The sequence below is a fragment of the Oncorhynchus gorbuscha genome, unplaced genomic scaffold, assembly GCF_021184085.1.
Source record: "Oncorhynchus gorbuscha isolate QuinsamMale2020 ecotype Even-year unplaced genomic scaffold, OgorEven_v1.0 Un_scaffold_2862, whole genome shotgun sequence".
Taxonomy (NCBI): Eukaryota; Metazoa; Chordata; class Actinopteri; order Salmoniformes; family Salmonidae; genus Oncorhynchus; species Oncorhynchus gorbuscha.
The window spans coordinates 45,681-63,427 of NW_025747257.1; the positions used below are offsets into that span (position 1 = coordinate 45,681).

Below are 17,747 nucleotides of genomic sequence, written 5' to 3' on the forward strand. Positions count from 1 at the left end.
TACATACTGACTACACACAGACTACACACAGACTACACACTGACTATACACACTGACTACACACTGACTACACACACTGACTACACACACTGACTACACACACTGACTACACACACTGACTACACACACTGACTACACACACTGACTACACACACTGACTACACACACTGACTACACACACTGACTACACACACTGACTATACACACTGACTACACACTGACTACACACACTGACTACACACACTGACTACACACACTGACTACACACACTGACTACACACACTGACTACACACACTGACTACACACACTGACTATACACACTGACTATACACACTGACTACACACTGACTACACACACTGACTACACACACTGACTACACACACTGACTACACACACTGAATACACACACTGAATACACACACTGAATACACACACTGACTACACACACTGAATACACACACTGAATACACACACTGAATACACACACTGAATATACACACACTGAATACACACACTGAATATACACACACTGAATATACACACACTGACTGAATACACACACTGAATATACACACACTGAATACACACACTGAATATACACACACTGAATATACACACACTGAATATACACACACTGAATATACACACACTGAATATACACACTGACTACACACACTGAATATACACACACTGACTATACACACTGACTACACACTGACTACACACACTGACTACACACACTGACTACACACACTGAATATACACACTGACTACACACACTGACTACACACTGACTATACACACTGAATATATAGACACTGACTATACACACTGAATATACACACACTGAATATACACACACTGAATATACACACACTGACTACACACACTGATATACACACACTGATATACACACACTGACTACACACTGACTACACACTGACTACACACTGAATATACACACTGACTACACACTGACTACACACTGACTACACACTGACTACACACTGACTACACACATTGACTACACACACTGACTACACACACTGACTACACACACTGACTACACACATTGACTATACACACTGAATACACACTGAATACACACACTGAATACACACTGACTACACACAGACTACACACTGACTACGCACACTGACTACGCACACTGACTACACACACTGACTACACACACTGACTACACACACTGAATATACACACACTGAATATACACACACTGAATATACACACACTGAATATACACACACTGATATACACACACTGATATACACACACTGAATATACACACACTGAATATACACACACTGAATATACACACACTGATATACACACACTGAATATACACACACTGAATATACACATGACACACACTGATATACACACACTGACTACACACACTGACTTCACACACTGAATATACACACACTGAATATACACACACTGAATATACACACACTGAATATACACACACTGAATATACACACTGACTACACACACTGAATATACACACACTGACTATACACACTGACTACACACTGACTACACACACTGAATACACACTGACTACACACAGACTACACACTGACTACGCACACTGACTACGCACACTGACTACACACACTGACTATACACACTGACTACACACACTGAATATACACACACTGAATATACACACACTGAATATACACACACTGAATATACACACACTGAATATACACACACTGAATATACACACACTGATATACACACACTGAATATACACACACTGATATACACACACTGAATATACACACACTGACTTCACACACTGATATACACACACTGATATACACACACTGACTACACACACTGACTACACACACTGACTTCACACACTGAATACACACACTGACTATACACACTGACTATACACACTGAATATACAAACTGAATATACACACTGACTATACACACTGAATATACACACTGACTATACACACTGACTATACACACTGACTATACACACTGACTATACTCACTGACTATACACACTGACTATACACACTGACTATACACTGACTACACACACTGACTACACACACTGACTACACACACTGACTACACACACTGACTACACACACTGACTACACACACTGACTACACACACTGACTACACACTGACTATACACTGACTACATACTGACTACACACAGACTACACACAGACTACACACAGACTACACACAGACTACACACAGACTACACACAGACTACACACTGACTATACACACTGACTATACACACTGACTACACACTGACTATACACACTGACTATACACACTGACTACACACACTGACTACACACACTGACTACACACACTGACTACACACACTGACTACACACACTGACTACACACACTGACTACACACACTGACTACACACACTGACTACACACACTGACTACACACACTGACTACACACACTGACTACACACACTGACTACACACACTGACTACACACACTGACTACACACACTGACTATACACACTGACTATACACACTGACTATACACACTGACTACACACTGACTACACACACTGACTACACACACTGACTACACACTGACTACACACTGACTACACACTGACTACACACACTGACTACACACACTGACTACACACACTGACTACACACACTGACTACACACACTGAATACACACACTGAATATACACACACTGAATATACACACACTGAATATACACACACTGAATATACACACACTGAATATACACACACTGAATATACACACTGAATACACACACTGAATATACACACACTGAATATACACACACTGAATATACACACACTGAATATACACACACTGAATATACACACTGACTACACACACTGAATATACACACACTGACTATACACACTGACTACACACTGACTACACACACTGACTACACACACTGAATATACACACTGAATATACACACTGACTACACACACTGACTACACACTGACTACACACTGACTACACACACTGAATATATAGACACTGACTATACACACTGAATATACACACACTGAATATACACACACTGAATATACACACACTGAATATACACACACTGAATATACACACTGACTACACACACTGAATATACACACACTGACTATACACACTGACTACACACTGACTACACACACTACTGACTACACACACTGAATATACACACTGACTACACACACTGACTACACACTGACTACACACTGACTACACACACTGATATATAGACACTGACTATACACACTGAATATACACACTGAATATACACACACTGAATATACACACTGACTACACACACTGATATACACACACTGACTACACACTGACTACACACTGACTACACACTGACTACACACTGACTACACACGGACTACACACGGACTACACACTGACTACACACTGACTACACACTGACTACACACTGACTATACACACATTGACTACACACACTGACTACACACATTGACTATACACACTGAATACACACACTGAATACACACTGACTACACACAGACTACACACTGACTACGCACACTGACTACGCACACTGACTACACACACTGACTACACACACTGACTACACACACTGAATATACACACACTGAATATACACACACTGAATATACACACACTGAATATACACACACTGAATATACACACACTGAATATACACACACTGAATATACACACACTGATATACACACACTGATATACACACACTGAATATACACACACTGAATATACACACACTGAATATACACACACTGATATACACACACTGAATATACACACACTGAATATACACACACTGACTTCACACACTGATATACACACACTGACTACACACACTGACTTCACACACTGAATATACACACACTGATATACACACACTGACTACACACACTGACTTCACACACTGAATACACACACTGACTATACACACTGACTATACACACTGAATATACAAACTGAATATACAAACTGAATATACACACTGACTATACACACTGAATATACACACTGACTATACACACTGACTATACACACTGACTATACACACTGACTATACACACTGACTATACACACTGACTATACACACTGACTATACACACTGACTATACACACTGACTATACACACTGACTACACACACTGACTACACACACTGACTACACACACTGACTACACACACTGAATACACACACTGAATACACACACTGACTACACACACTGAATACACACACTGAATATACACACACTGAATACACACACTGAATATACACACACTGAATATACACACACTGAATATACACACACTGAATATACACACACTGAATATACACACACTGATATACACACACTGATATACACACACTGATATACACACACTGAATATACACACACTGAATATACACACACTGATATACACACACTGAATATACACACACTGAATATACACACACTGACTTCACACACTGATATACACACACTGACTACACACACTGACTTCACACACTGAATATACACACACTGATATACACACACTGACTACACACACTGACTTCACACACTGAATACACACACTGACTATACACACTGACTATACACACTGAATATACAAACTGAATATACAAACTGAATATACACACTGACTATACACACTGAATATACACACTGACTATACACACTGACTATACACACTGACTATACACACTGACTATACACACTGACTATACACACTGACTATACACACTGACTATACACACTGACTACACACACTGACTACACACACTGACTACACACACTGACTACACACACTGACTACACACTGACTACACACTGACTATACACTGACTATACACACTGACTACATACTGACTACACACTGACTACACACAGACTACACACTGACTATACACACTGACTATACACACTGACTATACACACTGACTATACACACTGACTACACACACTGACTACACACACTGACTACACACTGACTACACACTGACTACATACTGACTACACACACTGACTACACACACTGACTACACACACTGACTACACACACTGACTACACACACTGACTACACACACTGACTACACACACTGACTACACACACTGACTACACACACTGACTACACACACTGACTACACACACTGACTACACACACTGACTACACACACTGGCTATACACACTGACTACACACTGACTACACACACTGACTACACACACTGACTACACACTGACTACACACACTGACTACACACACTGACTACACACACTGACTACACACTGACTACACACTGACTACACACACTGAATACACACACTGAATACACACACTGAATACACACACTGAATACACACACTGAATACACACACTGAATACACACACTGAATATACACACACTGAATACACACACTGAATATACACACACTGAATACACACACTGAATATACACACACTGAATACACACACTGAATATACACACACTGAATATACACACACTGAATATACACACACTGAATATACACACACTGAATATACACACACTGAATATACACACACTGAATATACACACTGACTACACACACTGAATATACACACACTGACTATACACACTGACTACACACTGACTACACACACTGACTACACACACTGAATATATAGACACTGACTATACACACTGAATATACACACTGAATATACACACACTGAATATACACACACTGAATATACACACACTGACTACACACACTGATATACACACACTGATATACACACACTGACTACACACTGACTACACACTGACTACACACTGAATATACACACTGAATATACACACTGACTACACACTGACTACACACTGACTACACACTGACTACACACTGACTACACACTGACTACACACATTGACTACACACACTGACTACACACACTGACTACACACATTGACTATACACACTGAATACACACTGAATACACACTGACTACACACAGACTACACACTGACTACGCACACTGACTACGCACACTGACTACACACACTGACTATACACACTGACTACACACACTGAATATACACACACTGAATATACACACACTGAATATACACACACTGAATATACACACACTGATATACACACACTGATATACACACACTGATATACACACACTGAATATACACACACTGAATATACACACACTGAATATACACACACTGATATACACACACTGATATACACACACTGAATATACACACACTGATATACACACACTGACTTCACACACTGATATACACACACTGACTACACACTGACTTGACACACTGAATATACACACTGATATACACACACTGACTACACACACTGACTTCACACACTGAATACACACACTGACTATACACACTGACTATACACACTGACTATACACACTGACTATACACACTGACTATACACACTGAATATACACACTGAATATACACACTGAATATACACACTGACTATACACACTGACTATACACACTGACTATACACACTGACTATACACACTGACTATACACACTGACTATACACACTGACTATACACACTGACTATACACACTGACTATACACACTGACTACACACACTGACTATACACACTGACTATACACACTGAATATACACACTGAATATACACACTGACTATACACACTGACTATACACACTGACTATACACACTGACTATACACACTGAATATACACACACTGATATACACACACTGACTATACACACTGAATATACACACACTGAATATACACACACTGATATACACACACTGACTTCACACACTGTATATACACACTGACTATACACACTGACTATACACTGAATATACACACACTGAATATACACACACTGAATATACACACACTGAATATACACACACTGAATATACACACTGACTACACACACACTGAATACACACACACTGAATACACACACACTGAATACACACACACTCATGCCCATCCTATCATGGAGACAGGCTATATAGCTAACTGGCTAATGCTAACCCACTGCTCTACTACGGCCATCATAGAGACAGGCTCTATAGCTAACTGGCTAATGCTAACCCACTGCTCTACTACGGCCATCATAGAGACAGGCTCTATAGCTAACTGGCTAATGCTAACCCACTGCTCTACTACGGCCATCATAGAGACAGGCTCTATAGCTACCTGGCTAATGCTAACCCACTGCTCTACTACGGCCATCATAGAGACAGGCTCTATAGCTAACTGGCTAATGCTAACCCACTGCTCTACTAAGGCTATTTGTATTTTTACATTTTTATTTAACTTTTATTTAACTAGGCAAGTCAGTTAAGAACAATTTCTTATTTACAATGGCGGCCTGGGAAAAGGCTTCCTGCGGGGACGGGGGCTCTGATTTAAAAAATAAATATGTAAAGGACATTTATTTTACCTTTATTTAACTAGGCAAGTAACTAACTTTTATTTTACTAGGCAAGTCAGTTAAGAACAAATTCTTATTTTCAATGACGGCCTAGGAACAGTGGGTTAACTGCCTGTTCAGGGGCAGAACGACAGATTTTGTACCTTGTCAGCTCGGGGATTTGAACTTGCAACCTTCCGGTTACTAGTCCAACGCTCTAACCACTAGGCTACCCTGCCGCCCCAGATATAACACAACACTACATAAAGAGGCAAGGGTGCAGTGGGATTATTTAATATACTCTTTGAAGAGGTAGGGTTTGAGACGTTTTGGTAAGATAGACAGGGACTCTGTTGTCCTAACATCAGGGGGAAGATGGACAGGGACTCTGCTGTCCTAACATCAGGGGGAAGATGGACAGGGACTCTGCTGTCCTAGCATCAGGGGGAGGATGGACAGGGACTCTGCTGTCCTAGCATCAGGGGAAGCTGGTTCCACCATTGGGGTACCAGGACAGAGAAGAGCTTGGACTGGGCTGAGTTGGAGCTGCCTCCCGTAGGGGTGGGAGGACAGAGAAGAGCAGATCCCCATGCTGCTTTGTAGTGAAGCACCATGGTGTTGTAGTGGATGTGAACTTCGACTGGAAGCCTGTGGCATTGTGGGTAAATTACAGGGGTTTGATGACAGCCTGTGGCATTGTGGGTAAAGTTTGGGGACTTGGACTGGAAGCCTGTGGCATTGTGGGTAAATTGCAGGGGTTTGATGACAAAGCGAGGACTTTGACTGGAAGCCTGTGGCATTGTGGGTAAATTGCAGGGGTTTGATGAGCGGGGACTTGGACTGGAAGCCTGTGGCATTGTGGGTAAATGGCGAGGACTTGGACTGGAAGCCTGTGGCATTGTGGGTAAATGGCAGGGGTTTGATGACAAAGCGAGGACTTGGACTGGAAGCCTGTGGCATTGTGGGTAAATGGCAGGGGTTTGATGACAAAGCGGGAAGAGCAGCCAACAGTGAGTTGAGATAATAATAATATATAATAATATATGCCATTTAGCAGACGCTTTTATCCAAAGCGACTTACAGTCATGTGTGCATACATTCTACGTATGGGTGGTCCCGGGGATCGAACCCACTACTAGATGTCACCTGGGACGCTAACGCTAGTTGTTGCTGAATCTGTCCTCTACCACAGTCATCAATATTAAGTAGGAATGTAAATAGGAACGCCATGACATCACTACTTAGTTTGGGGTTGTCAGGCAACCAGTCGTTTAAAGGATCGTGGGATTTACTGCGTGTCGAATAATATTTGTATTTGTCACGTGCTCATTTACAACCGGTGTAGAATGTACAGTGAAATTGCTTACTTTACAAGCCTTCTACCCACAATGCAACAGTGACGAGGCGACTCCGGGATGCTGGCCTTTTTCTGGGCAGAGTTGCAAAGAAAAAGACATATCTCAGACTGGCAAATAAAAAGATTAAGATTTAGCTCAGTAACACAGACACTGGACAGAGGAACAGTTACCCTGCTTTTCTTCTGGGGTTCTTCTGGGGTTCTTCTGGGGTCCTTCTGGGGTTCTTCTGGGGTCTTCTGGGGTTCTTCTGGGGCCTTCTGGGGGTTCTTCTGGGGTCTTCTGGGGTCCTTCTGGGGTTCTTCTGGGGTTCTTCTGGGGGTTCTTCTGGGGTCCTTCTGGGGTTCTTCTGGGGGTCTTCTGGGGTCCTTCTGGGGTTTTCTTCTGGGGGTTCTTCTGGGGTTCTTCTGGGGCTTCTTCTGGGGGGTCCTTCTGGGGGTCCTTCTCTGGGGTCCTTCTTCTGGGGGTCTTCTGGGGGTCCTTCTGGGGTTCTTCTGGGGGTCTTCTGGGGGTCCATCTGGGGTTCTTCTGGGGTCTTCTGGGGTTCTTCTGGGGTTCTTCTGGGGGTCCATCTGGGGTCTTCTGGGGTTCTTCTGGGGTTCTTTTCTTCTGGGGTCCATCTGGGGGTCTTCTGGGGGTCCTGTAACATTAAGGAAGTTCTATACAATAAAATATTATATGACATTAAATTTCATAACACTTTTGAACAGCGAGGAACATGAACCTCTCGCCCTGCTTCACTACAGCCCCGTCGATGTAAATGAGGGGGCGTGTTCAGACCTCCATTTCCTGTAGTCCACGATTTAGCTCATTAGTCTTGCTGACGTTGAGGGAGAGAGGTTGTTGTCCTGGCACCACACGTTTGCAAGGTCTTTGACCTCCTCCCTATTGGCTGTCTTCCCATTGGCTGTCTTCATCGTTGACGGTGATCAGGCCTACCATTCGTTGTCGTAGTCGTGGGTGAGCAGGGGGGTACAGGAGGGGACAAAGCCTGGTGTTGGACGCTGAGCTGGGTCCTCTATGCTTGGTCACGTAGTCGTGGGTGAGCAGGGGAGTACAGGAGGGGACAAAGCCTGGTGTTGGACGCTGAGCTGGGTCCTCTATGCTTGGTCACGTAGTCGTGGGTGAGCAGGGGGGTACAGGAGGGGACAAAGCCTGGTGTTGGACGCTGAGCTGGGTCCTCTATGCTTGGTCACGTAGTCGTGGGTGAGCAGGGGGGTACAGGAGGGGACAAAGCCTGGTGTTGGACGCTGAGCTGTCGTCAATGGACAGCATTCTCACGTAGGTGTTCCTTTTGCGGGATTTCTTTTAAGCGTCTGGATTAGTGTCCAGACCGCAGCTTTGGGCCTCCCGGTTGGTGCAGTGGTCATCGCAGTGAGACTCTGGGTTCGAGCCCAGGCTCTGTCGCAGCCGGCCGTGACCGGGACGTCCATGAGGCGACGCACAATTAGCCTCGTCCAGGTTAGGGAGGGTTTGGCCGGTAGGGATATCCTTGTCTCATCGCACACTAGCGACTCCTGTGACGGGCCGGACACAGTGCACGCTATCCAAGGTTGCCAGGTGCACAGTGTTTTCTCCGACACATTGGTGCGGCTGGCTTCCGGGTTTGATGACGCTGTGTTAAGAAGCAGTGCGGCTTCGTTGGGTTTATCGGAGGACACAAGGCTTTCGACCTTCGTCTCTCCCGAGCCCGTACGGGAGTTGTAGCGATGAGACAAGATAGTAGCTACTAAAAGCAATTGGATACCACGAAATTGGAGACCACGATAACTGGGCCGTTTAGCTCAGTACGGACGTTGCCTGTAATCCATGGTTTCTGGTTGGGATATGTACGTACTGTCACTGTGGGGATGACGACATCGATCCACTTCTTCTTAATGAAACTGAGTGTGTCCCCCAGATGTCCTTCAGCATGTTGAGCCGGTGGAGATGCTGTTACTAGGCAACCACGCAGTCAGGGACGGATCACACTTCTGCTGCAGTATCTCTCTCTTTCTCTCTCTCTCTTCTCTCCCTCTCTTCTCTCTCTCTCTCTTCTCTCTCTTCTCTCTCTCTCTCTCTCTCTCTCTCTCTCTCTTCTCTCTCTTCTCTCTCTCTCTCTCTCTCTCTCTCTCTCTCTCTCTCTCTCTCTTCTCTCTCTCTCTCTCTCTCTCTCTCTCTCTCTCTCTCTCTTGCTCACACACACACACACACACACACACACACACACACACACACACACACACACACACACACACACACACACACACACACCCAGTCACTCCCAGAGCCACAGCCAGTGTTTGAGGCAGCCTCTGTAGTGGCCGTAGCGATGCTAAATGCTGCTGTCTGTTGCAGTGGCTCGGGAACACTTGGTTTACCTCTCTGAGGTAGACAACTCCCTTTTAAAACATTCTACTGGTTCTACTTTGCAACCCAGCCGTGCACTAGTTAGGAAGAGATTTCCTCTCCTCCCTCTCCTTTCCTCTCTCACACCTCTCCTCCCTCATCTCCTTTCCTCTCGGCACCCTCCCCTTGCCTCTCTCCCTCTTCTCCATTCCTCTCCTTTCCTCCCCTCATCTCTCCCCTCTCCTCCTATCACCCTCCTCCTCTCACCTCATCTCTCCCTCTCCTCCTATCACCTCTCCTCTCACCTCGGTTTCCTTTCCTCTAGACCCCTCCCTCTCTTCCATTCCTCTCCTTTCCTCCCCTCTCCTCCATTCCTCTCCTTTCCTCCCCTCTCCTCCATTCCTCTCCTTTCCTCCCCTCATCTCTCCCTCTCCTCCTCCTCCTCATCTCTCCCCTCTCCTCCTCCTCCCCTCACCTCCCCTTCCCTCTCCTCCTTTCCTCCCCTCTCCTTTCCTTTCTCCCTCATCCCTCCCCTCTCCTTTCACCTCTCTCCCTCATCCCTCCCCTCTCCTTTCCTCCCCTCATCCCTCCCCGCCCCTCCTCCTCTCCCTCTCCTCCTCTCACCTCTCCTCCTCCCCTCTCCTCCTCTCCTCCCCTCCCTCCTCCCCCTCCTCCCTCCCTCTCCTCCTTTCCTCCCCTCATCTCTCCTCCTCTCCTCCTCTCCCTCACCTCCCCGTCCCCTCCCTCCTCCTCCTCTCCTCCTCTCCCCTTCCCTCTCATCCTCACCTCTCCCATCCCCTATCCTCCTCCCCTCTCCCTCCCCTCTCCTTTCCTACCTCTCCCTCCCCTCCCCTCTCCTCCTCCTTTCCTCTCACCTCTCCCCTCCCCTCTCCTCCTCCTTTCCTCCCCCCTCACCTCCTCCTTTCCTCCCCTCACCCTCCCCTCTCCTCCTCCTTTCCTCTCCCCCTCTCCTCCTCCTCACCTCTCCCTTCCCCTCTCCTCCTCCCTTCCCCTCTCCTCCTCCTCACCTCTCCCTCCTTCCCCTCCTCCTCCCTCCCCTCTCCTCCTCCCCTCCCTCTCCTCCTCCTCTCATCTCCTTTCCTCTTGCCTCTCCTTTCCTCTCCCCCTCACCTCTCCCCCCCTCTCCTCCTCCTTTCCCTCCCCCCCTCCCCCTCCTCCTTTCCTCCCCTCACCTCTCCCCTCTCCTCCTCCTTTCCTCTCCCCTCTCCCCTCCCTCCCTCCCCTCTCCCCTCCTCCTCACCTTTCCCTCACCTCTCCCCTCCCCTCTCCTCCTCCTCACCTCTCTCCTCCCCTCATCTCCTTTCCTCTGCCCTCCTCCTCCTCCTCTCTCCTCCCCTCTCCTTTCCTCTCCCCTCACCTCTCCCCTCCCCTCTCCTCCTCCTCACCTCTCCCCTCGTTTCCATTATTTCTCTAGTATCACTATTGTGTGCTGGATGTTGTAACCTGTGTTTTGATTGAGACGAGGGGAGGAGAACATGTGACCATCTCTGACATATTCATTTAGGGGGGGGTAACCTAAACCTTGGATGCTACATTACTGTTTTTACCAAATCTCTCCCCTCTCCCCCCCCCTGCTCCCCTCTCCCCCTCTCTCCAGGAGAGCTGCAGGAAGTGCCGTGTCCAGTGGAAGGAGCATGCTGGGAAGTCATGTGACCAGGTCATGGAACGAGATGAGATACGCATGAGGGTGGCCTTGTAAGTGCCTGACCAGAGAGAGAGGGGTCCTTGCTATCTCTCCCTCATATGTTAATATGGTCCATGCAGGTGGCCTTGTAAGTGCCTGACCAGAGAGACAGGGGTCCTTGCTATCTCTCCCTCATATGTTAATATGGTCCAAGCAGGTGGCCTTGTAAGTGCCTGACCAGAGAGAGAGGGGTCCTTGCTATCTCTCCCTCATATGTTAATATGGTCCAAGCAGGTGGCCTTGTAAGTGCCTGACCAGAGAGAGAGGGGTCCTTGCTATCTCTCCCTCATATGTTAATATGGTCCAAGCAGGTGGCCTTGTAAGTGCCTGACCAGAGAGAGGGGTCCTTGCTATCTCTCCCTCATATGTTAATATGGTCCAAGCAGGTGGCCTTGTAAGTGCCTGACCAGAGAGAGAGGGGTCCTTGCTATCTCTCCCTCATATGTTAATATGGTCCAAGCAGGTGGCCTTGTAAGTGCCTGACCAGAGAGAGAGGGGTCCTCACCATCTCTCCCTCATATGTTAATATGGTCCAAGCAGGTGGCCTTGTAAGTGCCTGACCAGAGAGAGGGGTCCTCACCATCTCTCCCTCATATGTTAATATGAGCCAACACGACTGAAACCTACTGTAGTCCCACCCCCCAAGTCACCTGATATGACTGTAAAGCTGATCTTATTGGCCAACCAGGTGGACTGAAACCTACTGTAGTCCCACCCCCCAAGTCATCTGATATGACTGTAAAGCTGATCTTATTGGCCAACCACGACTGAAACCTACTGTAGTCCCACCCCCCAAGTCATCTGATATGACTGTAAAGCTGATCTTATTGGCCAACCATGACTGAAAACTACTGTAGTCCCACCCCCCAAGTCATCTGATATGACTGTAAAGCTGATCTTATTGGCCAACCACGACTGAAACCTACTGTAGTCCCACCCCCCAAGTCATCTGATATGACTGTAAAGCTGATCTTATTGGCCAACCACGACTGAAACCTACTGTAGTCCCACCCCCCAAGTCATCTGATATGACTGTAAAGCTGATCTTATTGGCCAACCACGACTGAAAACTACTGTAGTCCCACCCCCCAAGTCACCTGATATGACTGTAAAGCTGATCTTATTGGCCAACCACGACTGAAACCTACTGTAGTCCCACCCCCCAAGTCATCTGATATGACTGTAAAGCTGATCTTATTGGCCAACCACGACTGTCCATCTTTCATTCGACCCGGCCCCCCCCCAGTCTAATGCAAAATATACCACAGGTCGTAAAGATTAAAAACCTTCTCTTTTTTTCGGGGGTGGGTGAAAATGTAATCACTGGTGTTGATGTTTTTATGTTGTAATTAAATGTATTAATTAATAATTAATTAATTATGTAATTAAAGCCAGACATTGTCGTGGAGAACATTGCTAATAGGCTACTTGTGTTTGGTAACAATCTAATGGTTCATTTTTAGCTCAGACCACCGGGAAGCTGTCCAGTGAAAACCAAGTGTACAATGACCTTGTTGACCTCTCTGGGCTGTGATTGGTCACAGGGCCGACCTAGTGACATACCAGCTGTGTCGTCTGGACAATGACCTTGTTGACCTCTCTGGGCTGTGATTGGTCACAGGGCCGACCTACGACCTAGTGACATACCAGCTGTGTCGACTGTACAATAACCTTGTTGACCTCTCTGGGCTGTGATTGGTCACAGGGCCGACCTAGTGACATACCAGCTGTGTCGTCTGGACAATGACCTTGTTGACTCTCTGGGCTGTGATTGGTCACAGGGCCGACCTAGTGACATACCAGCTGTGTCGTCTGGACAATGACCTTGTTGACCTCTCTGGGCTGTGATTGGTCATGAGTGTTTCTAAATGAACAAAGTCAGTTGGTTCTGTTTCGTTCATAGTGAATACCCCCCAGGTGTTAGTGCAGGCATGGAGCTAAACCCTGCTCTGTGTCCTGTTCCTCTCACAACAGAGAGGGTACTGGGTAAACAGCTCTGTTTCCCGGATGACTGGGCAGGAAGTTTAGCAGGCGGGTGCTTCCTGTCTCTCCACACTAACACACAGTGTTAATACACGCTAACTCACACACACACTAACTCACACACACACACACACACAGTGTTAATACACGCTAACTCACACACACACACACACACAGTGTTAACACACTAACTACACACACACAGTGTTAATACACGCTCACACACACACACACTCTAACACACATAGTGTTAATACCATACACTTCCCATACCCAGTACTTCCTGTTGTTGCTGTCCACAGCTCCTCAGACTTCCTGCAGCTGACAGACAGGAAGTAGCCTGCCAGAACCATCAGATCTGACTATTCAGGGTCCCAACTAGGGCCCAATGGTGAGGATCGGATGACAGCAGCTCGGGTCAGGAAGTGTAGAACAGTTCTGGTGTTGGGGGCTTACTGGGGTTCTAACTAGGGTCCTAACTAGGGCCTTAACTAGGGTCCTAACTGGGGTCCTAACTAGGGTCCCAACTAGGGCCCAATGGTGAGGATCGGATGACAGCAGCTCGGGTCAGGAAGTGTAGAACAGTTGTTGGTGTTGGGCGCTTACTGGGGTCCTAACTAGGGTCCTAACTAGGGTCCTAACTAGGGTCCTAACTAGGGCCTTAACTAGGGCCTTAACTGGGGTCCTAACTAGGGTCCTAACTAGGGTCTTAACTAGGGCCTTAACTGGGGTCCTAACTAGGGTCTTAACTAGGGTCTTAACTAGGGCACTAACTAGGGCCCTAACTAGGGTCCTAACTAGGGTCTTAACTAGGGCCCTAACTAGGATCCTAACTAGGGCCCTAACTAGGGTCCTAACTAGGGTCCTAACTAGGGTCCTAACTAGGGTCCTAACTCCTCTCTATCCCCTACAGTGAGGAGCGGATGACAGCAGCTCGGGTCAGGAAGTGCGTGAAGTGTGGAACAGGTCTGGTGTTGGGCGCTTACTGGGGCCCTAACTAGGGCACTAACTAGGGCACTAACTAGGGTCCTAACTAGGGCACTAACTAGGGCACTAACTAGGGCCCTAACTAGGATCCTAACTAGGGCCCTAACTAGGATCCTAACTAGGGTCCTAACTAGGGTCCTAACTAGGGTCCTAACTCCTCTCTATCCCCTACAGTGAGGAGCGGATGACAGCAGCTCGGGTCAGGAAGTGCGTGAAGTGTGGAACAGGTCTGGTGAAGTCCGAGGGATGTAACAGGATGTGGTGTCGTTGTGGAAGCTACATGTGTTACCTGTGCCGAGAGCCAATCAGTGGATACAACCACTTCTGTCAGCACGCCCGTTCCCCTGGCGCTCCCTGTAGGCACTGCCGCAAGTGCTCTCTCTGGACAGACCCCACGGTGAGCACACACACACACACAGACCCCACGGTGAGCACACACACACACACACACACACACACGGTGAGCACACACACACACACACACACACACGGTGAGCACACACACACACACAGACCCCACGGTGAGCACACACACACACACACACACACACACACACACACACACACACACACACACACACACACACACACACACACACACACACACACACACACACACACACACACACACACACACACACACACACACACACACACACACAGACCCCACGGTGAGCACACACACACACACACACACACACACAGACCCCACGGTGAGCACACACACACACACACACACACACACAGACCCCACGGTGAGCACACACACACACACACACACCCCACGGTGAGCACACACACACACACACACACACACACACACACACACACACACACACACACACACACACACAGACCCCACGGTGAGCGCACACACACACACACACACACACACACACACACACACACACACACACACACACACACACACACACACACACACACACAGACCCCACGGTGAGCGCACACACACACACACACACACACACACACAGACCCCACGGTGAGCACACACACACACACAGACCCCACGGTGAGCACACACACACACACAGACCCCACGGTGAACACTACCTATTATATACAGTATAATTCATAAAGTATTCAGACCCCACGGTGAACACTACCTATTATATACAGTATAATTCATAAAGTATTCAGACCCCACGGTGAACACTACCTATTATATACAGTATAATTCATAAAGTATTCAGACCCCACGGTGAACACTACCTATTATATACAGTATAATTCATAAAGTATTCAGACCCCACGCTGAACACTACCTATTATATACAGTATAATTCATAAAGTATTCAGACCCCACGGTGAACACTACCTATTATATACAGTATAATTCATAAAGTATTCAGACCCCACGGTGAACACTACCTATTATATACAGTATAATTCATAAAGTATTCAGACCCCACGGTGAACACTACCTATTATATACAGTATAATTCATAAAGTATTCAGACCCCACGGTGAACACTACCTATTATATACAGTATAATTCATAAAGTATTCAGACCCCACGGTGAACACTACCTATTATATACAGTATAATTCATAAAGTATTCAGACCCCACGGTGAACACTACCTATTATATACAGTATAATTCATAAAGTATTCAGACCCCACGGTGAACACTACCTATTATATACAGTATAATTCATAAAGTATTCAGACCCCACGGTGAACACTACCTATTATATACAGTATAATTCATAAAGTATTCAGACCCCACGGTGAACACTACCTATTATATACAGTATAATTCATAAAGTATTCAGACCCCACGGTGAACACTACCTATTATATACAGTATAATTCATAAAGTATTCAGAATAATTCATAAAGTATTCA

The 17,747-nt window shown here is 46.3% G+C and overlaps 1 protein-coding gene across 1 annotated transcript in view; it reads left to right on the forward strand.

Annotated features, from left to right (window-relative positions):
• Positions 1 to 16,274, forward strand: part of LOC124026875 — a gene marked incomplete at its 3' end in the record, with an annotated part of 59,651 nt that extends 43,377 nt beyond the window's left edge. The window contains exons 15-16 of the mRNA XM_046339546.1: positions 12,821 to 12,918; positions 16,052 to 16,274. Coding sequence (XP_046195502.1) covers positions 12,821 to 12,918; positions 16,052 to 16,274 — 321 coding nt within the window. The remainder of the gene's footprint in view (positions 1 to 12,820; positions 12,919 to 16,051) is intronic.
• Between the last annotated feature and the right edge of the window lie 1,473 nt (positions 16,275 to 17,747).